At 41.9% G+C, this 25,526-nt stretch overlaps 1 protein-coding gene across 1 annotated transcript in view; it reads left to right on the top strand.

Annotated features, from left to right (window-relative positions):
• Nucleotides 1-25,526, top strand: part of CDH4 (cadherin 4) — a 412,301-nt gene that overhangs the window by 226,676 nt on the left and 160,099 nt on the right. Inside the window, exon 3 of the mRNA XM_079321261.1 lies at nucleotides 15,669-15,892. Coding sequence (XP_079177387.1) covers nucleotides 15,669-15,892 — 224 coding nt within the window. The remainder of the gene's footprint in view (nucleotides 1-15,668; nucleotides 15,893-25,526) is intronic.

Raw genomic sequence — 25,526 nt, 5'->3', positions numbered from 1 at the left:
CTTTGTAGCCTTGATCATCCTTTGGCCCTCATTTGCCAGATGAACAGTGCCAGAAAAATGGCCTAAATTCCAAACTAATGGAGATAAACCCTGCTTAAGAGGCTGCAGTGTAGTTGCCTGTGAGTCCTCAGGATGCTCATGGGTTAGAGTGGCCCTGAATCAGCCAGGGCTGGCTTGGCTCTGCTCTGTTCTCTGGTTCTGTCTGACCAGATAGAATTCCAAAAAATGATGGGATGCTTTGCTTGCCAAGTGATGTGAGTCCATAACAAGTATGATTTAGGCCATCCTGGCACCTTGGTCCAAGGTTTTCAGGACAGTCACAAGCAGACTTTGGGATGAGAGGCTGGAGAGGGCACAGGCACTTTCTGTGGGGTGCTGAGTAATAGATGAATAAAATTCATTAATCCTTCAGTTGATTTCCTGCCTCGTCTGAGGTACTTGGCACTGCTCATTTTGAAGCTCCCTTTCAAATCAAAACCAGAGTGTTCTTCCTGTGCCCAGAAACAGAGAGGTGAATTTTGGGAAGGAACTAAACTGTCACTGAAGGAATGGTTGTGTGTGCTGAGTTTCAGGTGTGAATTAGTTTTTGTGGAAATAATGTCTGGAGAGCCAGTCTGCCTGGTGGAATTTATTCTGGGTTTGGAAAACACCCCCATAGGATGAACAGAGGCTCTTAATTATTGGTGGGCACTGGAAACTAGTGGATGGATATGTGCACCACTGCTCAGTCACTGTGACTTAAATGCAAAGGAAATTTCATGTGAAATTATGTGTGATTGACAAGCCATTAACTGTGGTCTTAAACCAGCTGATATGCTGGTGTGGTGGGAGTGTTGGCTTTTCATTTTTTTGGGTTTCCATGGCTGGTTTCTCGTGTTCCAGGAACGAGAGCCTCAGCTGTCTCTAGCCTGTGCACCAGCTTTCCAGTAAAGATAAATGAACAGCAAATCACAGGAGAAAGGAGGAGGTGTTTTAGATGGGAAAGTCTGTTCCAGAGGATAAGCTTGCTACCCCAAAAGCTCATAAAGTTTGCCTGATAACAGGCAGCTCATGAAGAAAAACCCATTTGGTTCCTGGTAGCAGGGACTTGGTGCAAGTCATCAATCACTGCCAAAAAGCAGCAGTGCCCTGTGAGGATGAGGTGTGGGGAGCAGAGCCATCCCTCCCTGATTCCTCTGCACCAGCTGAGCAGAGCTGGCCAGGATATTGGTGCTTTGCTCCTTAAACATCCAGAAATAACAGGGCAGGGATGGATGTAATCTCCTCTCCACAGGGGCGTGTGTGGCACTGATAGCCAGACCCTGCCTGAGCACAGGACAGTGTTTTTAGCAGCTCAGCACAGCCTGTGCTTTTCATTCTGCAGCTGGGCTGGGCTGGGTCATGCCCAGGGGGCTGCACTGCTGCCCTGCACCTCCCATGTCCCAGCTCCACTGGTGCTGGGGGAAAGGAAAGGTGTTTTCAGCCATGGGGAGCTGCAGGTGTGTCCCAGCCATGTGCACTCTTCAGCTCTGAGCCCATCCCAGCCTCCCTCCCTGGGCCACTGCAGGTCCAGCAAAAAGATTTGCTCATTTTTGTTTCATTTTTTAACAGGCATTCAGGAAAACATTGAGGTGACAGGTACAGGTCAGGATTGGGGTGGCTGCACTGGAGCTCAGTGTTTGTCCCCCCTTCTGTGTCATGACCTCACTGGGAGATGGGTTGAGAGTGGCTGGTGAAGTTTTGATGGCATTTTATTTTTTATGGAGTAGAAATGTTGTCATATTGGAGCTACAGAGAATTCCTTGTGGGTAGTTCCTCTTTTCTTTGCTGGCTTTTCTTGTTACTTTTTCCATTTGCTCAATGGTCTGGGTGAGCTATTCATGCTTTTTGCTTTCAAAGTCAGAAATGCCATAAAAACTATATGAATTATGGACTGAATCATATTTTTTTTGTTTCTCGCTTCAGCTTTTCCCAAGTTTTCTGTTGAAAAAAGGCAGTAGATTGTTAATTTTATCAGACTTTGGGGGGTTGGAAGCTTTGGTTTTGATTAATGCAGGTATAGCACCAGCTCACAGACATGAAATTGTTGCTTGATGTGCCATTTATTGCCACTGCCCACATGGAACAAGAGGGAAATTTAGGACAATTTTGTATTTAGGACTGTTTCAGGAAACCTGTGCCAGTCCATCATATAATCTGTTATGAGGTCAATTCACTGGTAATATTGTAGACATTAAAGGCAAAAAATAAGAAAAATCTCTCCTGTAGGCTGAGTCAATAATATGAGCCATCCCTATAAATGAGTATTTTAATTGGTTTATTGGAGTCTATTCATGCAAGTAAATTTTTTTAGAATATCCAGCTTTTCATATAAAGGGAATCTTTTTAAGTTCTGGTCATTTTTTTTCTTCCTTATCACATTGTAGCAAAGTACTGTGATTACTGAACAACTTGAATTAATTGGAAAAAACTGAGATAAACAAGTGCCCATTCTCCCTCATCTTTGCATATTAGGCCTAAATTGAGACCTGATCCAGGATGAATAATTAAATAGCAAAAATTAAAACTTGTGGTCATGGCATTGCAGTACAAATGAGTGCAAACTTGTTCTGTGCCAAGATGTATTTTGGTATTTAAAATAAACCTGAGGGTGTAATTTCATCACATTCCTGGCAAAGTGTTTACACTGAGCTAGACATCACTGACAGTGGTAGCTGACAGTCCCTGCTCTGGAAAAAACTGCAAATGTGTGACTGCAGAGTGTTGAGGTGCTGCTGCCTGTGCTGGTAACAGGACACAAGAGCAGAGCTGTGTCCTCGTGGGGTCAGAGCCAGCTGTGCCTTCACATCTGCACAGGGAGTTTCAAAATCACCTCATGCTAACCCCTGAGCAGAGACACCTCCCAGCTTGCTCAGAAAACCCCATCCAGCCCAGCCCTGCTATCTGTGTAGTTCATAAAACAAGGGATTGAGCTTTGGCAGGACTTCCTCTGATATAATTCATCCCACTTGTTTAATCTCTAAAAGTTACCAGGCAGTCGATGTTTCTTTTCCAACCCATCAATCAATAAATAAAAAAATAAAATTAACAGTCCTCATAATTGACTTTTATCTCTTCATATGGCCTGCTGGTCCTCCTGGAGGGTCTGTGTAGGACCACTAAACATTTTCAGAAGCCTCACTCATTTGATATAAACATTAGGACATTTCTAGAAGTAGTTTCCAGTCGTTTTGTAAGTTGGGAAGAAAGGCTGGTTGGGTTTGTCACATCCTTTAATTTTTCTTTTTTTTTTTTTACATAATTAGTTTTGATGGGTGATATGGAGGCAGAGAAATCTGAAGTTTGCAAGTGGTATTTATTTATTTATTTATTTATTTATGTTGTGGTGACAGTTGTTCAACCATAGAAATTAAAAAGTCATTTCTGAATCTTTTTCCCAAAAAGATCAAGAATTTTATCAGGGAAAAAAAAAAGGGAACCAAAATCACAACAGAAAATTCAGCCAAAAAATTTAAGTCTGAGTATGAAGGCTTTGAACAATTGCATTCCTGGCTGTGTTACTCCTACCCAGGGGAGGAGCAGTGTTTTATTCTTCAGGTGCTGTATGGAAATGCCACCCCATGAAGGTGCTTTAAAATGGAACCTCTGGAACTGGCTCAACACCCCAAAGAGCCCCTGGGGGTAGTAATGAGAGTTTAGTAATGAGAGATTTTTCCTGTCACCACACTGGTTTGCATTAAGAGCAGCAGTCAGTTTTATACTACTATTTTCTTTAGTTTATTGTTGTAAAAAGAAACTTCTTCATTCTGTACTGTTCGTGAAATCAGGTGCAGGCTTGCCTGCTAATCAGTGGTTTCAGTGGTGCTTTTACTTCATCTAAAAATTCATTACAGGGATTTCCTTAATAAAGGCCATATGCATATTTTAACTGTGTTTTTGTACTATTTTTAGAAAGAGCTTTCAGTTTGTAGTTAATAGTGTAGAAAAATATCTAGGTGGATAAAACAAATACAAATATAATAGTTACAAGATCTACTCATAATTAAAACCCAAGGGGAGTGAAGACAAGCTATAAATCAGTGTTTGTAGGAACCAGATGTTGTCTATTTTGGGCAGTGGTGGAACTCCATGTGGCCCTCAGAAGTGAGGCTGAGACTTTGTGGACAGTGAAATAAGTTTTTCTAGCAGCAGCTGTTTGCCTTTGTGTCCTGTGCCAGAACTCAGACACTTCTGTCATTTGCTGCCTAAAAGTGGGCTCAGTTCTGCTATCTGCAGTTTGTATAGAGCCTGGGTGTTTCAGAAGGTTTAAAATGGAGAAAGAAAGAGTTTTTAAGAAGGAACCCACACAGGTAATGGGATGCTGCTGTAGAATCACATCTTGCATCAAAGCAGCAAGTGTGTTGTAAGCATTTTGCAAAACCAAGTATGTTTTAAAAGCAAAATGAAAAAAAAATATCTGATATATCCCTGCTGATGCTATCTGCTCTCCGGAGCAATTTGATCACAACCCTCTTTATATCCATCTCTTCCGCTGCTGAAGTTCCCTACCTTAAAATGAATTTGTTCTGAGATTACTCACAGGGGGAATCTAAACCAGTCTTTGCTATCAGTGACACGTGTTTAATGACATTTTACTGCTTGTCTTACCCAGCACGTCTGAGGAATCCTACTGCTAATTATCGTTGTATTATTATTATTATCATTATTGTTATTTTTATTTGCTGCCCCTGCAGCCCTGGGGGGAGAAATGGCCCTGGCACTTCTGGGGCTGGAGCTGGATGAATGGGAGACTCATCCCTCCACATCAGCTCCCAGCTCTGACCATTTCCATTCAAAATCTGGGAGGATGCAAGGCAAGGTGGGCTCAGCCTGCCTCCAGCTCCCAAAGCAGGCTGCTGCCCATAGGTGCTAAAATGCAAATTTTATTGCAGCAAGACAATATTTTCCTTTTGGATTCTGGGTTTTGTGTGCTTTTGGAAAGCATTTGGCAGCCACAGCAAGTATGTTTACAAAAAGAGCAGAACTGGTAAAGTTCAGGTTCGTGTTTGGATTCAGCCCCAGCAAACTGAAGCTGAAGCTGTGCCAGACGTTTGAAGCTGCCAGACGACAGTTCATCTCAAACAGAAAGCTGAAGAGGGGGAAAGAAATTTGTCAAATGTATTCCATGTGGAATTTCAGGCAATTTAATTTGATTCACTACACTCTGAAATGTCTTGGACTTCCCTATTGTTTCTTTACTTTAACACTAAATTTGATACCTTCTGGGATCTTCAGTTCTTTGTGGTGCTTTTGTCACGTTCTCTAATTTATGGCCTTCAGTCTCTCTTGGTTTTAATTGAAGGGACTGAGCCCTGCAGAAGTGCTCCATGGAATTCAAGGTTACTAGTTTAATCTTCAAGTTGTTCTTCAGGCGAGGGGACAGCCTTTCTTTTGGACACCACTGCAGTAAGAAGGGCCAGAGGGGATGAATGTAAAAGAGGAAAGGGAAAGTTTCAGCAAACCTCATCCCTGTGACTCCATCAGTGGCAATAGCAGCAGCCAAGCTCTGTGGCTGTGGGGATGCTGTGCTCAGGACATGTTCCAGGGTAGCTGCAGAGCCCAGAAATTCTGTTTGGGTCAGTGATGACCACCCCCAGCCTGCCTGGATCTGTGTTTTACTGTGGGTTTGCTTTCCCAGTTAATTTCCTGCTCTGTGGGTGGATTTCCTGTGGAGTCAGTGGCACTGGAGCCCAGCCCCAGGGCAGGATCCTCTGGCTCTCTGCAGCCTGGCAGCTCTGACTCTGGCCAGGGTTTGTTACCCCAAAAGTGCAGTTTGGGCATCAAGGCCACTCATTCTCCTGCCAGAAACAGAGCCTAGAGCTTCCATCTGTAAATAAAACTCGCTGAATTTGTCCAAATGTCAAAGCACTTGAGCCCACCAGGAACCAAACAGTGTTTTATTCCACATAATATTATTTTTTCTTGAAACCTACAGACTTGTGTAGGTTACAGCCGAAGGTAAAGGACTGCTGCTGCTTTTTGTGCAGGCAGAAGAGCAGAGGTGCACAGCAGCTGCAAGTTAAATATAGCTACCCTGCCTTGACTCTTCCAGATAACAAAGTCTTCCATTTCTAATATTCTTGCCTGAAACATCTATTCATTTACTGCACTGGGATCTGACTCCTGGATCAGCATGCATTCACACTCGAGCCAGGCTGAGGAAGATGAGAACACTCAGCCCCAAAGTTGTCAGTGTTTACACACAAGTCAAGTCCATAAGGAGTTCAGAGTCTACTAGTGTGTCTGATTTTTTTTTTTCCCCTGACATGTGCAGCCTCTGTTTCTAGGTGTTGAGAGTTTGTTTGTTTGAAGAGTGTGAGGAGAGAGAAGCCTGAGGCTGTCTGACACAGCTGCAGTTGGAGCATCTCTTTCAACTTCTTTTCCTAGGCTGCAAATGGCCTCTGCTCACTTTTTTTTTTTTTTTTTTCCCTCACTAAAAATCTTCCTGCAGTTCCCAGTGTCTTCCTAATACACTTCTGAAAGTTGAGAAGAGATCTGTGGCAGGGAGGAGAGCCCCCAGGGCCAGCAGGTCACTGTCAGTGGGGGCTGTGACTGTGCAGGAGCTCTGTGTCCTTGCCCGTGTCCCACCACTGCTCCCAGTGCTGGCATGTTCCTGAGCCCTGTTTGGGCTCTCTTCTCTGCCCAGGAGGGCTCCAAGCCTCACATGGGGATTGTCTCCAACACAGTCCCAGCCTCCCAATAGCTCCTTTCTGCCCACAGGTGTGATGGGCAAGCAGCTGGGACAGCCTGGACATTGCCCTGCCATTACAGACTCCAAACTTTATAGTCATCACACCAAGCTTCCATAAAACTTGCAGTTCTTCCTCAGGAAATGCATATTGGTGGTTAAAGTCTTTTCCCATATAGGTAGTTTGACAAACATAAGAGTGTTGTGGAGATCATTAGTGCTAAGAGTAAAACCTCCAAATAAAGCGCCCTGGGATTTATGTGCTCTGTGCTGGTAATAATAATTAGAACATATCCTGCTGCAGGTAACTCCCACAGCTTGCACTTTGCTCTGAAGCTGTGAAACTCATTGATTAATCCATGGGGTCAATCAGTCCATCTTGTTTGGAGAGTTAATCTCTGGTGTGCACCAGGACCAGGAGTGAAACAGGTTTATTTACTGCTGCTTAATCAGAGAGCCCAAACTCTCCTGTAGAGTGGTGAGAGGTTTGTTTCTACTTAGCCTTTAATTGCAAAATGATCTCATTAGTGTCAAAGTGAATCTCAGTACTATCCTACAGATGCATGGAATTTAAAGAGCAAAGAACAAAAATGGTTGCCTGTAAAAACTCAGCATTTGCCACAAAGGGTGGTGCAGTTGGTATTGGCAGGATTACCCAAACCTCTCTTTATTAGCCTTTTAATCTGGAGCTGGGACACCAGCTGCACGTCCCAGTGGTTTTTATCTCCACTGCTGTTAAAATCAGAGGAGGACTGTCATGCTGGAAGTGCTAGGAAAGGATTTATCCAAAGATAAAGATGCTAGAACAACATGGAAGCCAACAGCAGAGTCACTGTGGTGTTTACCAAAGAAAAGGACAATCCTCCAAGTTATCCCAGCAGAGAAATTCACCTCTAAAGTGTCCTTCTTACCTCTGCAATCAGGCCCTGGCTCATATATTAATTAACCATTCCTGAGGTGTCTCAGTAAGGCTGGGAGGAGTGAGTGGATCTCAGATGGGCAGTGAAATCCCAAATGAAGCAATCCTTGCCCAAGCAGCTGCTGGAAACCCTGAGGTGAGGTTGTATACTCACAGTAAAGCCCTGAGCACGAAAATGTGGAAAGCAGTGAAAAAGGTCTTGAACATGAGCTCAGATAGATGCAGGTTCATGTTTCTGTGCTGAAGAAAATGCTTGAATGTGAGTCCACATCCTGCAAATCCAATTCAAACTCGCTGCCCTTTGAAATCTGGTAATATTTCCGTGCCTTTTTGGCAAGAATCTGCTGGATTCAATGTAGAAAATCAGGGATAAAAAAACTCCTCTTAAACCAATGCTAAATACCAGAAAGAGAATAGAAAGGAATATTCCCTTTACTGATTGTTTCTAATCAGATAAAAATAAGTGAGAGTGTAGGAAGAATCCCTGCACTAACTGCCAGAATGTGTCGATTTATCAAATTTTTCTACCGTTGCTCTTTTTCTGAGCTCGCCTCGGAGCTGACAATGTATGTTTTACAGTGCAGCAAGGTAGATTGATTGATCCTAAATAGAAAAGCCTTTGGGGTCTTGAGCTGATGTTTTAGCTTCAGAAAAAAAAAAATACCTGAGTAAAGCATGTTAATGTAGAGAAAGGAGCCTGGCTTAATTGGACCAACTCCTGGCTTGCTGAAAATTAATGGCTGGCTGGCTGTTGCCAGAGTGATTCATCTTTTCTATCATGTTCTACAGTCCTTCTCTCCAGGGGTCTGTACTCCCCTCCAATTCCAAACCAAAAGTGAAATATACTTCTTCATTTTTTTCTTCCTCAAAAACATGTATTTTAGTTGAATTGGCTCCCATAAATGAAAAATGGCACAGGTGGGAATATGAAGGAGGCACTCAGTGTCTGGGATTTAGATTTTTGTTTTGTTTGAATGGGATTTAGATTTTTTTTTTTCATGTACCCTTAACTCCTTGTTGCTACTGGCTGACTGTGCACGTGACAGAGTGACTTTTTAAAGGATCCTGATTTGTCTGTTGAAATGTATTATTCCTTTTCTTTTTCTCTGGCCATGGAAACAGAAATTCCGTGTAAGCAAGAGCTGATAAAAGTGAATGTAAAGCTGGAAAAAGCTGTTGAAAGCATTTAGGAGGCTCTGGAAATGAAAAGATGACTTTTCCATGTAGTTCCATCAAGCCCAGAGAAGTATTTTATATTTTTAAAATAAATGACTTGTGCACAAAAAGGCCTTGCCATTTTCCCATAAAACCTGCAGTCTTGGCTTTGTGGAAGCAAAGCAGCTGCAGATGAACATGAGGAATTCAGTGGTGTGTGCCTAAAACCCACGTGGATAATCTGATTGTGGAAGGGCTTGAGCTTTGGAACTTGAAGAGGGCAAATTCAAAATGTGCCTTTAGACATAAAATACTTCTGTGTCCCCTTTGAAATGTATCTGAGTTTCTGCTGGAGGCAGATTGCTGCTCTTTTGCTGATTCCAAGGTGTCACCAGTTGAGTGGCACATGGAGTCATTTCCAACAGGTTTGTAATGGGTTGGGAATGTCATGAATGTTGTATTATTGCACATTCTGGATAGGAGGATTCACTGTAACTGGAGATCACAAGAAGATAAATAAAGAAAGATTTTGTTTAACATAATTACATATGGTAAATTGTTATGGTAATTTACTGTTATTCCAGTAAGGCAAATATTAGCAGTCATAGCTCAGAGATCATAAATAATGCACTGGAAAATTGGATGTAATGTTTCATATTGACCTGAGATTTGGGAAATGGGTGGAATTGCAGCAGATTTCTGTGCCATTAATTGCAAGAAGTACAACATGCTAAATCATGCTAAATGTTTTCAGCAGATGATAGACTGTGGGATAGTTCATTAATTCTCCAAACTCATTCATTATATTTGTTTTTTACTCCAAGAACACTTAATGAATAATCAATGCTTTGTGAAGCTGAGGGTGTGAGCGTGCACATTTTTATATACATTCATATACCAACATCCATCCATGTATTTCCTACAGTTTTTTGTATCAAAGCATTTTTTTAAGCTCTTAAACTCAATACTTTTTATACTCTTAAACTCAATCACTAGGGATGTATTTATTAGTCTTTGAAGCAGTTGTTTGAATTGCTGTTTTTACCTTTTACCAGAAGAGTTTGGTTCTCCAACAGTGCTATAAATATTAAATAAAGACCCTAAGAGTTTATTAGTGTGATATCCTTTATGGGGACATGGTGGAAAATGTAACCTATAAAATTAGTAATGAGAGGATGAAAATTACACATTGTCTCCATCAGGTTTTACAGCCATCATTTTTTCCTATTTATGTGTTGTTTTTCTTGTAGAGAAGGAGAAGGGCTCTGAGCATTTAATGAGCTGCAGGAAGCAAATCTGGCTGTGTGTTGTATGATAGTGTGGGATTTGCTGAAAGCAGGAGTGGGATAGACACAGGAGTCCAGGCTTAGATGCAGCATTGTGTGTAAGTGTGATGGCTCAAGTCGGTTTTAATTTCCACAAAACACTGAAACACCATCTCTGAGTTGTTCCAGAGTGGTCAAAATGCCTGTGGTGTCTGGATACATCCATCTTTTTAATACAGAGAAACAAAATAGGACAAGATTGGACAAGAGGGAATGGCCTCAAGTTCCACCAGGGGAGGGTTAGGTTGGATATGAGACAAAATTTCTTCATTGAAAGGGCTGCCAAGCAGTAGAACAGAGAAGTGATGGAATCACCATTCCTGGAGGTGCTCAAAAAACAGAGATGTGGCACTTGGGGACATGGTTTAGGACCTGACAGGGTTGGGTTAAGGGCTGGGCTCCGAGATCTTAGAGGTCTCTTTCAACCAACCTTCATGACTCTATAATTCTGTTAAAATCCTCTTGCCTCCATTTCAGCATTTGCCTTTTATAGACAAGATATTTCAGTCACAGAATAATTCCACTGTGTATTTACATGTGCTCATGGGACTCCATTTCACACAACAATTGCAATCATTTGTGTGACATCCGTTAAACTTTTCACCCTGCACTAATTAGGAAATGCCCAGTAGTTTGTAGGGAGAAGGATCTGCCTCTGTTTGCTTTTTGAAAGTCCATCTTTCTAATTTTTCTGTCTTCTTCACTTGTATGTGGGCGATGGAGGCAATTTCCTGGCTGTTTAAATTGCAGGACTCTGATCCCAGCTTTGCTCCAGGTTTCCAGCATGGCCATGGGGAATTCACTCAGCTGCAGTTGGTTCCCACTGCTATAAAACAGTTTTCTCACAGAATCACAGAGGGATTGCACAAATGTAAAAGAAAGATGCCTCCAAAATGTGGCTGTATAAAATTTTACACTGCATCCTTACTTTGCCACATAAATGCAGCTTCCCAACAAGGCCCAGCACGCTTTAGCACTCAATGGAGAAATCACTTTGTGAGGCTGTAGTGTGCCCGTGCATTTTTGAGGTTAACTGAATGGTTTCATGCCTGTTCTTAGGCAACAAGAGCCTCTCCACACAGGACAAGTTTGGGATTTTTTAATTCCTGGTGTGGCCTGAAGCCCCTGCAGGAGCTGGAGCAGATGGATGAGTGCAGACATTTGGGAGCGTCGGGCCAGAAGTGCCGGGGCAGGAATTGGAGTGATTTGCTCCAGATCACACAGGAGGGACATTTCCTTGCGTGCTGAGGACTCTGCAGGTTACCCAGACATCTGAAATCCCCAAAGGTTGCAGTTAAGCCATCCTCACCTTAATGATGTTCACAGAAGGGGTGTGAGGGGCGGATTTGGCAGCTTAGATTGATCCCAGAGCGCCGGGTGCGAGGGAGCCGGTCAAGAGACACAACTTGAAAAGCAGATGGATCCTGCTGGAAATAGTGCTGTGTGCTTGCTGCTTTAAAGTTCATCAGGAAAGAAACATCTTTTGCAGAGATAATCCTCAAAACCATGGTGAAAAACAGAGTCCTGAAGGGACCCATATCCTGAACTGTGGGATGATGTCCTGCCAGGGGGTTTATCCTAATAAACGAGTATTATCCCTCCTGCTCTTCCAGCCCTGTGCTGCTTGCCAGAGGGGGCACTTTTTAATGGACTAGGAGAAGTCAAAGGAAAATCCAGAAGGATAAGGCTAAAAGCGAATTCTTTGGTTTATACCATTTATAGTCCTATTAAATTCAGTATTTCTCTCAGACATTTGGGGGCAAGAAGTTCAGTGTATTCGTACATCTTTCAAGATGCTTGATCGTTTGACTCTGTCCATCCAGCTTAACAAGCTAAATAATAAAAGGGAACAATGCAAAACTTGTTGAATTTTTTTTCACCTTGTGTCTTTTTTGAAGTAAAATACCATTTTTTTCCTCAGATGCCCAGCAGTTTGCTGCAGACTCCTGCAGCTTCTCTGCCCATCGCTCAGTACCTGTTTCAGCTTATCAAATTGTTGTACTTCCTCCTTTCATAGAGAAGCAATTAAAAATGATGAGGGTAAAGGGTTAAACCTAAAAGCTTGCTAATGAGGGTGCCTTCTTGGTTTTCCTTTCATCAGGCATTAGATGCTGTTTTCAAGCATAAGCTTTCGATAAGCTTCACTGAACATTTTTCCAGCGTATTTTTTTAAAAGTTGGGGCTTTTTTACCATCCTGTAAAAATGATAGATGTGTGACTCTGCTGTTTATCCAAAATCCTAATTACTGATGCTGCAGCTTTTGAATGTTAAATTCATGCAGTGTTCTTTAGGCTTCATACTGGTCAAAGAAAGATTGATTTGTGTCCACAGAGAGTTCTAAGTCTAGTAAACACAGCCAATGTTTGTTTATTTATTTATTGCATTATTTGAAAGTCAAGAGTTGCATCAACTGCAAGTTACGTAGACTTTGAGATTTCTAAAGGAGAAGAAGGGGGAGAAAAGCAAAAGTTGTCTGCCATTGAATGAAATTTTAATTTCTATCTCCACAAGAGCAAAGAGTAGGGGTAAGAGGTAGAATTTAAAAATATGGATGAAATTTCCTTTCCTTGAGCTGTGCTATTTATTATAGAACAATAGCTTGATTTTTTTTTTTTTTTTACCTGAGCCTACACACATATATTTGAGAAAATATTTTATATATAAATGAGATTTATAGATTATGTGGATCTTTGTGTGTGTGTGTGTATATATATATATATATATACATATATATAATATATATATATTAATATATATTAATATATATATATTAAAAAAAGTTCAGCTCAGTAGTCTTGTAACATCCCAAGGACTCATTTTCAAAGGGCAGCAACGAGGATGATTTAGGATTTCTAATCACAGAATCATTTGGGTTAAGAAACACCTCCAAGGTCATGGGATGTGCCTGTTCCCCCAGGCCTGGGCTGTGATGGAAGGGGAGCAGCTCCTGCATCTCCAGAGTTCCCAGTGCTGTGTGAGCAGTGCTGGAGCCAGAGCAGCTCCTGTGCCTGCCAGAGCCCAGCATCCCATCCCCATGGCTGAAATCTCCTGCAGAGCTGCCAGGTGAGCCAGGGCCCCTTGCTGCTGTGCAGAGACTGAAAACTCTGCAGTCTGTGTGTCCTTGAAGCCTTTCCTGCTGTTCCTGAGGGCTCTTAGGAGAGGAACTGGCTGTGCTCATCCCTTGCTGAGCATTCACCTACCTGTGCTACCTGAGAGGAGCAATGTGGGACAGACGTGTTAAAAAAAAGAAAAAAAAATCAGACGATTTCTCTCAGGATTTTCTCCGTCTCTAGTCAAGTTTGTTTTAAACTAATGGAAGTAATTAGCAAGTCACAGAGGGACTTTGTCTACGAGGTAGCCATTTTTAGATAATGGAGCATAAAAGTCGACACAGTGACATATGACACCAGAGCAGCAACTTGGAGCCATGAGCTGGGTCTTAAGCAGATGTTTAAGTACTTTGAATACTGAAATCACTACATACACATGTAGAAAGGGTTTGTTTTTTTTCTCTCAGACTACTGGTACACTGTAGGGCTTTATTTTAATCTCAATAAAATCAAAGTAAGCTCTGAAATGTCTTTTAATGTGCAGGTATTATCACTCTTTTCTCTTTTCTTTAAATGTGTTTCAGTGTATGGTACCTGGGAATTTGAGGAGTAGGGATGGAACTTGAGTTCTGACCATTACACAGCAGCTGATGTGCCAAGTTTCTAACAGTGACCATGGTGTTGAGCTGAAAATAAATAACATTTAGAAGTGAAGATGCACTTGATATGTTCACACATATTTATTGTAGCTGTGAATGCAGGGGAGATTTGCAGAAATTCCAGAGAGATGAAGGTGATCTCCCATCAGGGTGGTCCCAGAGGTCCAGAGTATCTCCCTTCACACGTCTCTGAGATTGTTCCAGTTCTTGTAGGTGCCAGCAAACCATGTGTGTGCTTCCCCTCTTCCAGGGCTCTCAGGTTGTTTTTATGCACTAGATAACTTCATCCAGCTCATTTTTTATAAATCAATGTGTGACATTCGCTGCTTGTGCCCAGCAGTTGCTGCAGCATTTGGTAACACTTCCCACCACACACATAAAAATGTACCAATGTGGTCTAAATAAATACCCAGCACAGAAAGCCTCTGTAGATGTACAATTATGACACAATCACAGAGTTATTGAGGGGTGCAGTTTGGGGAAGTTTGCCACAGTCTGCTCCTCATTTCTCCCTATTTTGATGCAGCCAGATGGGTTGAGCCATTTCCTGGCTGCTTTTTTCTTTCACCTGTGCCATGGTTGAGGGTTTTGGTTTTTTTTTTAATTTTAATCCAAATTAGTCCTTGGCTGAGCTCAGAGCAGCTTTGCAGAGCTGTGGCTGGTACAGGGGAAGGCACAGCTGTACCCCAGCTGTCCCAGAAGCTGCTCTCACCCCTTGCCCTTCTCCACCACAGCCACTCTGGGTCAGTCCCATTCCATCTTCTGCAGGAATTTAGTGCCTGCCCAAGCCCACCAGGGCTGGCCCAGCAGGTTCTCCTCATCTCCAGGCAGGCTGGAGCATCTCAGCCTGAGAACCCTCCTAGCTATCCCAGCCAGAGCCCTGTGCACCCATTCTCCCTCACTGGAGATGTTTGTACAGGTACAATCTGTTTTCCCTCACCACATGTGTGTTCCACCCCGTGGATTGCTCAAATGGCAGAAAGTGTTTTGTTTCCTGTGTTATTAGCTGCAGGTTCAATTTCTATCAGATTTGTCAATTCTGTCATATAATAGAGCTGGGTGGGTTTTTTTTTCTGGTCTAATGTATGTGACATGTTTCGTAATGCCAATAAAAATAGTTTTCAAACTAGACTGTGAAAGACTTTGACCAAAAAAAAGCGAAAATAGAAATATCAGTGACTGGGGAGCTTTGATCTGACAAAGTAGGCTTTCAAATGACTTGTTATGGTTTATGAAGCACAGTTTTACAGTTCCTTTTTGCAGTAGCTGTAACATGTGAGGGCTTGGCCAAGGTGGGAATGCAGCTCAGGATGGAGGGGTCCAGTTCCAGCACCAGATGTGTACTCCAAAATGGTTTCAACTTTTATTTCTGCGCTAAATTTCTTTTTGTTGTTTTTATATTTCTGATAATGGAATTGTTATGGGCTTTTGAATTTCAGTTAAGAATGTGCAAATAGGCTATCTGGTAAGTAGGTTATGGAAGGGTTAGGGAAATTGAGAACATTTCCTGAAAAAAAATACCCACAGCGTGGGTAATAGACTCCAGTTGAATTTAAAAGATAATGGTGACAAGGGAGAAATACACTTGTAGAAATGGGGAACAGCTGTGTTTGAGATCTAATGAAACTGTATCAAATACTTTAAAAATGGCTTACAACTTCTTCCCTGGGGAGCAGAGATAAAGCACAAGAGCACTCCTGAAAGGTCGAAGAAACAGTTAAATCATTTCCTTGATGGTTATTAGAGATATAGAAGACATCAGTGAAAATTAAATGTCTGAAACTTGTATTTGATTGCTTTCCTTATCACGCCAATCTCACACACTTCTCCCATCTCTTTGCTCTCTGTTCCAGTAAAATTTAATAACTGTGCCGGCAACAAGGGCGTGCGGTACGAAACCAACAGCCTGGACTTCAAGGTGAGGGCGGACGGGACCCTGTTTGCTGCCCAGCCCCTGCAGCTGCCCCCCAGGCAGCTGATGCTGCTGGTCACTGCCCAGGACCCCCAGAGCCTGGCCAGCTGGGAGGCTGTGGTCAGGTTTCTGGTGGCAGACAAGTCCCAGCACAACGGGCACAAGGTAGGAGGTTTTTGTCAAAGCGCTTTTTCTTGCTGTGTTCTTCTTTTGTGCCAAAGTGTTTGTGTTGTCTGGTCTGCGTTTCATAAGGAGGTGTACAAGTAGGAGATGACATGAGCGGCAGCAAATTCCTTGCAAACGATTCTTGAACCTCTCTGTAAGAAATTATTGGAGGTCTCCAGTGAGGGAAGTGTTCTCTAAGTTGACACTTCTGTATTTTTAAGTGGTCACTTGTCTCTGTCATGCACTGAGGGTCATGTACTTCATGTTTGCACCTCACTGCTGATACATCTCTCTTGACTCCACGTCAAACCAGCAGATGAAGGGTGAAGAGTCAAAGTCAGCCATATTCTGGAGAGTTTTAATTCAGATTTCTTTTGTGACAGGGCAGGCCAGGAGTCACACTCTGGCAGCTCTGCCTGCTCCTCTCCCCAGATCCCAGAGTTGCTCTTGTGAGCAATATGCACAACCCTGCAGCTTCCAGAGAGAGATTTGGGCTTGTTCCTTGCAAGGTCAGGGAGCCTTGCTGCTGCCTGATAAGGGCCCTGTGCATGGGGCAGGAGCACAGCAGTGCCAAACATCCCCTCTGCTCAGTGCCAGCATCCTCCTGCCACCCCACTCTCAGCAGCCCTTCAGCCAGGAGGGCACTGATGGTTCCTTTGCTCCAGCTCCAGGCACACAGTGGAAGGCAGGGCTCTGTATCATGATACCTCTTCTGTATCATTTTTGGCAGCAGCAGTTCACCTTTTCATTTTTCATGCTAGTCTGGGCTGGAGATCCTTCACTGCACAGAGGAAATGGAGTTATCTTCTCTGTGCTGGCCCAAACCAAGCAGTGCTAGGCTGGTTGGGTGCTGACATTTGGGCAGGATTTAGCAGGGAATTGTTTCAAAAGCCTGATTTATTGCTGGACCTTGAAAACCTGCAGAGTAAGGCTGAGGGTGTGTCCTGGGGGCAGCCATGGCTCCTTCAGGGACAGCTGGGGTCCCTTGTCCCTGGCTGTAATTTGGATTAATGTACCACAGTAATGTCCAAACAATTAGCCTGGCCTCTCATCCTTCCTGTGCTGCTTGGACAGGAGTGCAGGGCAGCAGGGGAGAGAAGGAGAGACTTTTCTGTGTCAGGTTGTTACAATTCCACCATGTCACTCTGTGCCATTTGAGAGAATTTCTGCCATGTGTGAGACAAAAAGACTGGGACAGACTTAAATCTCTCACTTGCCCAGTGACCCCAAAGGCTTTGCAGGGCTCAGAGTCATGTGAATACACTTCTGCTTGTGCAAGATGTAATTAAGCCCTGTTTGTTATTGTCAACTCTGCCATTTCTAACCAAAGAAATAGTGTTACTTCTAAAAGTAATTAAATATTGAAGGAACAAAGTAAGATGTCTTATATGCTGCTTTAAATTTCTTCTCAGTGTAGCAGAAAAAAATACCTGAATAAGCACACATTTCTGTTTTAGTAGAATATTTGGTTGTAAATTCATCTAATGTTAATGTAATCTGAACTCTAGTTGAAAACAGAGAGAGCTAAGCTTCTTAAAATTCATATCCCTCCTTTCTAAAAGCCTTATTAGTGTAGTTTGAGGCTGGAAAAATACAGAAAACAAGACTAATGACAAGGTCATAAGCAGTTTTATTGTGGGTCCCTATAGCAGGCATCTGACTTGTGTTTTATTTAAATGCCTGTGGTTTTTGCAAGCAAAATAATCCTTTGTTTACTAAAGAAATAAATATGATTATGAGATTATTTTAAAAAATAATAGTGTTTGTGCTGAAAAAAGCACCCCAAACCTTACAATATCCAGTTCAGTATGTTTCAGGCCATGACCCTTTGATGTTTTTTGGCTTTTACTAGAGGCAGATTTCACATTTGGTTTTGTGTAGAATAATATGACTCAAGCAGAACTATATATTTTTTTAAAAAGACATTTCAGACTGTTTTGTTATACTCGGGATATAAAGATAGCAAATGTGGGAGAGAAAGGAGGAGGTGACCTGAGAGATGGAGGGAGACCAGTTTTCTTCTGGTGCATCCATTTATTTCCAGTTTACTTTGTTAATTTGGGATTGATTTTGCAAAAATTCTGAACAGTTCCCAGACATTATAAAAAATTGGCATGAAATTTGGTTACTGCACCTGCTGATCACTGTTGGTTGGCACCTACAGCACAAAAAAAAAGTAATTTTCCTTTGTTCTTCCTCAGCTCCATCAGCAATGGCTCTGAGCAAGGGCAGCCCCTTGTGATGGGGGCTTGGTGCTCCTCAGACCCCCTCTGAAAGGATAAATCAGAATTTCGTCTGTGATTATCCAGGGATTAAAGCTGCATCAAACCCAGCCCTCCTAGTATGGCCATCATTAGACATTTGGTTTATTGTGGAGGTTACAATACAGAATAAATGTTACAGGAGGAATCAGTGTTTTTGGGGTCCTGGCTGAGATTTTGGGGGGCAGGAGTGAATCTGCCTGCACAGTGGGGACAGTGAGCTGCTTCCCAGGAGAGCACAGGGGATTCATCCATCCTAAATGATGCTTTGGGTCTGTGATCCTTTCTTGTCACAGTATTTGTGACTGAAAATCTGTGTAACAGGCTGAGGGTGCTTTGGTGGTGGCCAAGGGGTCCCAAGGCAGCAAATTCCTTTTTTTGTGTGTTCTGCAAAACCAGATTTGGTGTCCATAGCTGTTCCCAGATGCCCCAGCTGAGCCTTGCTCTTGGTGCACCCTGACATTTTAGTGGGGAGGGACCCACACAGTGACAATTTCCCCTCTTTCAGTGTTGGCCTCATAACTGTGCTGATTGCTTTGGGTGACTGAATAACCTGCCAGTTCCCAGTGAAAACCACTGTAATGAGAGAGTTCTAACTACTGCATTAAAGTGTCATGCTAGTAGGGTGAAATGATAGAAAAGAAGGCAAATACTTTTAAAATGTATTTTATGACACATGAAGCATACATTTCCCCTCCTCCCCAGAAAACACTTGAATGCAAACTTTTTTTTCTGGTTAGTACAAGTGATGTTAGTAACTCAAGGAACTTTTTTGTTCAGTCTTGCAGGAAACCTGATAGCAATTCAATTAGAAAATGCAAATGAGGTCACACATTTCCCACAAGAGTGCTGAATTACCCCAGAGGAAACTGAGTGATATTCCAGCATAACAATAAATACTTAAGATAAAGTTTCTTCTCCTGTTCTTGTCTGGCTGCCTGTTGTTCCCATTGAAAGTATCAGTTGGGGCTGTGGGTGTAGTTTGGGAAGAGGGGGGGGAAAAAAAAATTAAAAGGAAAAGAGAAGAAAATAAAGGAGAAAAGAAAAAGAGAAAAGCTGCTATTTGATGAAATAATATAAAGTCTTTGTGGCTTGTGTCAGCATTTGTGAAAGATGAGCTTGAGTGGGATAACGGTCCAGAAGAAAACGAAGTAAAGCTGGGCTTTACTTATCTGGAATTAGCAGTGTAATGTCTTCTTTCCTAAGAGTGCATGGTATTATTTTGAAAAATTGGTTATTGATTCAACCAGAAATCTAAAAATGAAGATTGTGAACAGTGACATTGCTGAGGACTGCAGTCTTCAGAGCATCCTTCTTTTTACTTAGAGAAACTCAAAACTTCCCAATTATGAGTAGAAATTTTGTGCCATTTGTTCTTCACACCCCACACCTGCCCCCTGTGTCCATCAGTCCAAGCTCATCATTCCTTGAAAATCAACTTCCTCCACCCCTGTGTTGGCTCATCCCATCTGACCTTCTCATTTATATTGATTGTTTTCTTTGATTTTCAGTCCTTTCATGTGTCTAAGGCACATCTGCCAAGTTTTCTTCTGTATTTATTTTAGCTACCTATTTTTCTGCAGTTGTCACCTTAAAAGTTAAAATCCAGATTGTAGAAATACAGCATAGGAAGGAATTCACAGCAAAGAGCTTAGAGGTACAGGATATATTCAGGACATGTAAGATGTCAGTCACCTGCTGCCAGTGACTTAGTTTGAAGAAAAAAAAAAAAAAAAAAACAATGTTTTCTTTGAACAGTGTTAATCAAAATTTCTTGTTGTTTGAGCTTTTCAAATTCTGAGCATGGAAATATGTAAATTTTTGTAATGTTAAATCACTGGGAATTGTGCAATTAAATTTGGGAATATATGAGGTCTGCAGCTAGTGTTTAAAACATTGAGAACTGCTGTCCAAAATCGATTCTTGCTTAAGCCCAGCTTGTGTTTTATTATGTCTCATCTTATTTTGGGCTGCTTTCATAACCCAGATATGAGTCCACAGCCATACAATGTGAATGTGAAAAGCTGATTCTTACAGACAGTTTTTTTTATTATTATTTAAAGCCTTTAAATAATCATCTGTGGTATTTTACCTGGCTTAAATTCCAAGTGCAGCCTTTTATTGCAGATCACAAGCACAAAGGTCTGTGGCATGGAAAGGCTTATTCAGCACTGCTCTCATCCCTGACCTGGGTTATTGTGCAGCCAGGATGTTCTGCATGAGGCTGGGAGCCTCCCTTGAGGCAGGAAAATCAGAGTTTAAGTGGGATCTGTGCTCCCAGTGACTCTGGTCTCCCTGACACTCTTGAGTGGGTGCACCTGGAGAAAAAGAGAAAAAATGTGTTTCCTTTCTTTCTTCCTTCTTTTCCCTGCACTGGAGTGAGATGTTACCTATGGCATCAGGGTGATGGGAGTTTGCCCCATCAAACTCTTTTATCACTAGAGAAAGGCTGAAAAAATGAGGTTTTAGTTGCCATCCTGCCTTTTTCTAACAATGCTGGTGCATATTTTAAGTGCTGGGTCATTACACTGGCACTGTCCTCTTTCACTTCCTCTGTGGGGGATCCAAGGCAGTAACTAAATCCAGCAAAATGGCAGCTGGAATAATTTTTATTTCTGTATCTCATCAGTGAAGCAAGACCTGGATTTATCTGTCAGGGAGAGTGCATACAGAGATTTCTGTTTCCTTCAGATAACTTGTGAGACATTGTTTGGGGTTTTATCAAATCAGATCAGTGGAAAAGACGAGAAAGAGGATGACTAATAAATTAGTACCATGTAATTGTTACCAGTGAGACTGCTCATGATAATTGTGCAACTCTAATGAAGATGCATCTGCTGAACTTGCCTGACCTCGTGCTGAAGTGAATTTGAGCATCTCACATGCAATCATTGCAGGAGGGGAGAGGGGTGGTTGTGAAAACACGTGAACTTGCCTGGCCTGGTTTCAGGGGTGCTGAATGCCATTGCCTGGTGCTGAAGGCAGGATAAGAAGTGACACACAGGTGCTCATTGCCTTGGAAAATCAGCCCACTATGGGGAGTTTCCAAGCTCTGCACTTGCTGCATTTAGTTCTTAAGCAGTCAGCATCATACCAAGGGTCAGGCTCAAAGCCGTGCTCCAAAGACCATCTGTAAGTGAAATTCACTCCAGATCTGTCTTCCTTCAAACAAAAAGAAGTCCTAAGGATTGAACTGCCTGCACGGAAATAAGTTGTTCCTGATAAAACAAACCCCTTGGACTGCTGTGTGCTCCTGCCTCTGATGTGTTCCTTGCCCTTGCCAGATCAAAGCTTTTGACCTCCTATTTCATGTTCTTTGTTGGTAACTGCTGAAGTCTGACTGCCACTTAAAAAAAAAAAAAAAAAATGGTAGTGGATATCCTAAAAATACCTTCATTGCTGTGATAATCTGATGAAAGCTGCCTGTAAACAATAGACAGAAATTGCTTCATACAGGCACATCCATAAAAATAAACTTTATTTTAGGGGCTCTGAATATCCAGGATCTTTCCTCTAGCCCAGCAAGCTGAGACAGGTTGGTAGGTGCAAGCTCAGTGTGAAGGAAAGTTTTGGTTCCTCCTGGATTGTGGGATGTGGTTGTGACCCTCTAGCATGGAGGAGTGAGAGGAGATGGGTGTCCAGCAGGGCATGGCCTGAGTCCCAGCAAGGAGTGAGATCTCACTGTCCCCTCCCAGCAAAGCATTTAAACTCAGGCTTGAATTTCATCTTGCAAATGGAGATAAATTGAATGTGTCCTCACGGTCAAATTTGAGCATTTCTTAGGTGCACTCTGGAATTGGAGAAAAAAAAAAGGAGAACAGTCTTTTTCTCAAGAGCCTCTTGAAATAACCAAAGGATAACTTGAAAGGGCAAATTCTCACACTAGCACTGAGGAGAAGTACCAGGCTGAATTACTTTGCTTTGTGCTAAAGGAGCAGCAGCGCCTGTGATCTTTTAAATCTCCTGTGATCTTTTTACTTGCAAACATTATGAAGAGGAGGAGTATTGTTACATTTAATTCATTATGATTATTTTAATTCATGTATCTTTTGAACCTCATGGCTTTAGAAAAATAAAATGAGATTACAATTTTTCACAGGCTTTTAAGGGGTAGACTTGCTCCTGCTTCTTTCTGTGATGAAGAGCACTTGTAGTAGTCTGAGTTTTAGAAGCAAAATAAATGTGTTTTGGAATCAAGTTTTCAACTATTTGTTAGAAGTTGTGTTAGGGAGGAAGAGCTCAGATTGGAAACCCAGATATTTCATACATTTTTCTCAAGATTAGGTGCAGGATGAGAGAGGTAATTCCAAGCTGCAATAGAGGTTTTCACTGTATAGTATGTGTAAAGACCTTTATTCCCAACCTACAGGTAACAAGTATGAGTATTTTGTGATTTAATAGCCCTGCTCTTGAGAAGTACTTGTACTTCTGAAGCCATTGTGTATGGCTTCTCCCAATTATGAGAATGACATTAACTTGAGGATAGAAGTGTCTCTTCGTAAACACTAGAAGGTAGAGTACAACAGTAATTTAGATGTTTCTTAAACAATCCTACCTGGGAAGCACTGTGAGATTAGATCTTACAAAGGGAGTATGAAAAGGTCAAGTTGATGTGGGGAGCTTTGCAAGGAAACAACCTCTTCAGAACTTTTCTTGTTGGGAGAAGATGTTCAAGTGAGGAGGAAAAGTACATCCAGAGCTGTGCTTTGGGGGTGATGTCATCTTCTGTCCACTGGCAGCTCTTGCAATGTTCAAAGCCTGACAATGACAGGAAGAGTATCACAGGTGCTGGAAACCTGTGGGAGTCATAAAAGATTCCACCAAAGGCAGACAGATTTCTAATGTACCTGCTTTGGGAATGTGATTCTTGCAGAGAATGGCAGAGGAAGATCACTTGAAGCCCTGAGAGAGTGCACTGGCCAGGAGGTGCCTCTAATCATCCCTGTGCTGCCACAGAAAAAGGCTGAGCACAGCTCTGCCTGTCCTTGCCAGCTGAAACTCCCATCCCTTAGAGACCCCGTGGGCATTTTGTGTCAGTCAGTAACTGAGTGAGCCCCGTGCCCATCCCCACTCTGCAGCACAAAAAACCCATTGAAGTGCTCTGGTGACTGCCTGGATTTCAGCTTAAATTGGTGACAGCTTACCCAACAGATGTGGGTGAGTTCAGGTGATTTCTGAATTTCGGTTAAATTCTGCTGGGAATTCAACTCCTGCTGTCCCAGCCTGGTCAGCAGGCACCTAAAAATCCCTGCTCTGGCTCTGGGGGAATTAACTGCAGTCTGTCCATGGGGCCCTCAACAACCCTGGGAGGTTTTCTGATCAAAGAAAGCAGCATGTATTTGTGTTTTTTTAAATAAGAGCCTACTGTAGTAACCACATGGGTTATGCTCAGGGCTGGTGCATCTCTTTTCTCTGGAGTCCAGACTCAACTCATCATTTAATTACAGTAACAAAGGGCCCTGCTGCACCTTTTGCAAAGAAAGAATTTTCTTCCTGACTCACAAGCCAGTGTGTCATGTTCTCCCTATTTAAAAATTCCCTGTTTTTACCTGTTACTCTCCTTCAGCTTTTTTCTTGCTTTGCAGCCCTGCAAAACATTTTGACTTCCTCGGTCACGCTGATCACATTTTACCGGTTCAATCAGGTACAATTTTCCAAAGCCTGCAAATCCAGCCAGATACCTAACAACCTTAAATTTGCATGCATGCCTCATTTTTCAGCTCTCAAGGAACAGGGCATGTAGAGCTTTGACACTGTCTGCTCAGGAATGAGGGGTTTTGGCATGGCTGATGCATTTGTGTGTTTTACGTGGCTCATTCTCCTCCTCTGAGGGCAGTAACTTGGTTAGCTTTTAGTCAAACTTTTTCTTCCCTGTCAGCTGATGTGTTCTAGAAGCTCATGCACTTGCCAAATCTGACAATTTTTCTTACTAATTGACTCTAATGCGAACTGCTCTATGCAGCCCCACTGCTAGCTGATAAAAAACAAAAAGTAATGAATTTTTGCTTAACTAGCTGATTTAATTAAAATGTTTTATACTGTACTTGTGTGGTTTCTATAAATGGAGAGGTAATTTTGTTTAATGAGTTCCTAACCAAACATAACATTCCTGACTGTACATAGCCAGATTTGATAAAGGTCACAAATGCAGCAATTCCACTGTTTGCTTTTGGAAGTCGTGATGATCAAACAGCTTGCTTGGGTACTGGAAATATCCTGTCAGGATTGGTTCTTTCTATTCCTGTTTGTACCAGAAATTATTAGGATGGTTTTAGGAGCAGAGGGGTTTCTTCTCTCTGTCTGAACTCTGTTCATTATCTTTAAAGTGGAAGTGTACTGCCAAAATCCCATCTCATTGTCAATTAGTGGCTTTTCTGCAAACACATTAATTTAATGCCCCTGCTGAAGAACTGTGCGTGTTGGAACATCTTGCTGCTAAAACAAAGGTTTTCAGAGCTCTTTGACACAGTCATTCACTGGCAATTTATGTCATGATGGTAATGGGATGTGACATGAAGCTATCTTTGATTAAATTTACCACAGCTTACAACTATTAGTAAATAAAGCTAACACAGACAGTCATCACAGAGTTCTAGAGGGTGGATAAGGAGAAAAACATATTATGGATTCCTTACCTGTGCAGTTCTAAATAATAACTTCACATAGAACAGCTATAATAAATTAAATTCTAAAATTAAAAGTCTGATCTTCTTAAAACTACTTTTTTTTTCCTGTCTCCAACTTCAGCAAATTCAGCAATGACCTAAATAAAAAAGGAATCAATTACCGTAAAATAAATAAATTTGCTGTTTGTTCTGCAACCCTTTCATTCTACTGTATGAGAACACAAAATAGAATATCTTCCTATACTGAAAGATCAAAAACTGGAGAAATGGTGCATTTTGGGAAAAAAGGGTTCATTCGTCCTCCACTGCCATCCCTAATGTCAGCAAAATGTTGTTTCCTTAGAACAGAATTCATGCAAATGTTTATTTTGCAGAGCTCTCATGTTCCCTTTGTTAAAGAACTAAGCTCTATTTTCATTGTCTTATTTTCTGTTTGGTAAATATCATTTTCTCCTGTCCTTTCTGCAGCTACCATGGAAACAAGCAAAAATGCTTCAGATTAAATATTTTTAAATAGATTCTTTTTTTTTCCCACATAGAAACCTGTACCAGTTTTCAAAATGTATATTGATACAGGAGATGAAGGGAAATATGTTTGAGCAATGGACTAAAGGTGGTTTTGTATCCCCTTGTATTGATAAAAATATATTAAAAACACGTTGCCTTGGTTAAACCCTACAAGTGACACTAGGAACAAAGCAACCCAAGTATTATTTCTTCTCTGAAAAATGTCTAGTGTGAAGTATT

The sequence above is a fragment of the Erithacus rubecula genome, assembly GCF_903797595.1.
Source record: "Erithacus rubecula genome assembly, chromosome: 18".
NCBI classification, from domain to species: domain Eukaryota; kingdom Metazoa; phylum Chordata; class Aves; order Passeriformes; family Muscicapidae; genus Erithacus; species Erithacus rubecula.
The sequence above is the reverse complement of the archived record's forward strand: the minus strand, read 5'-3'. Positions and strand labels throughout refer to the sequence as shown.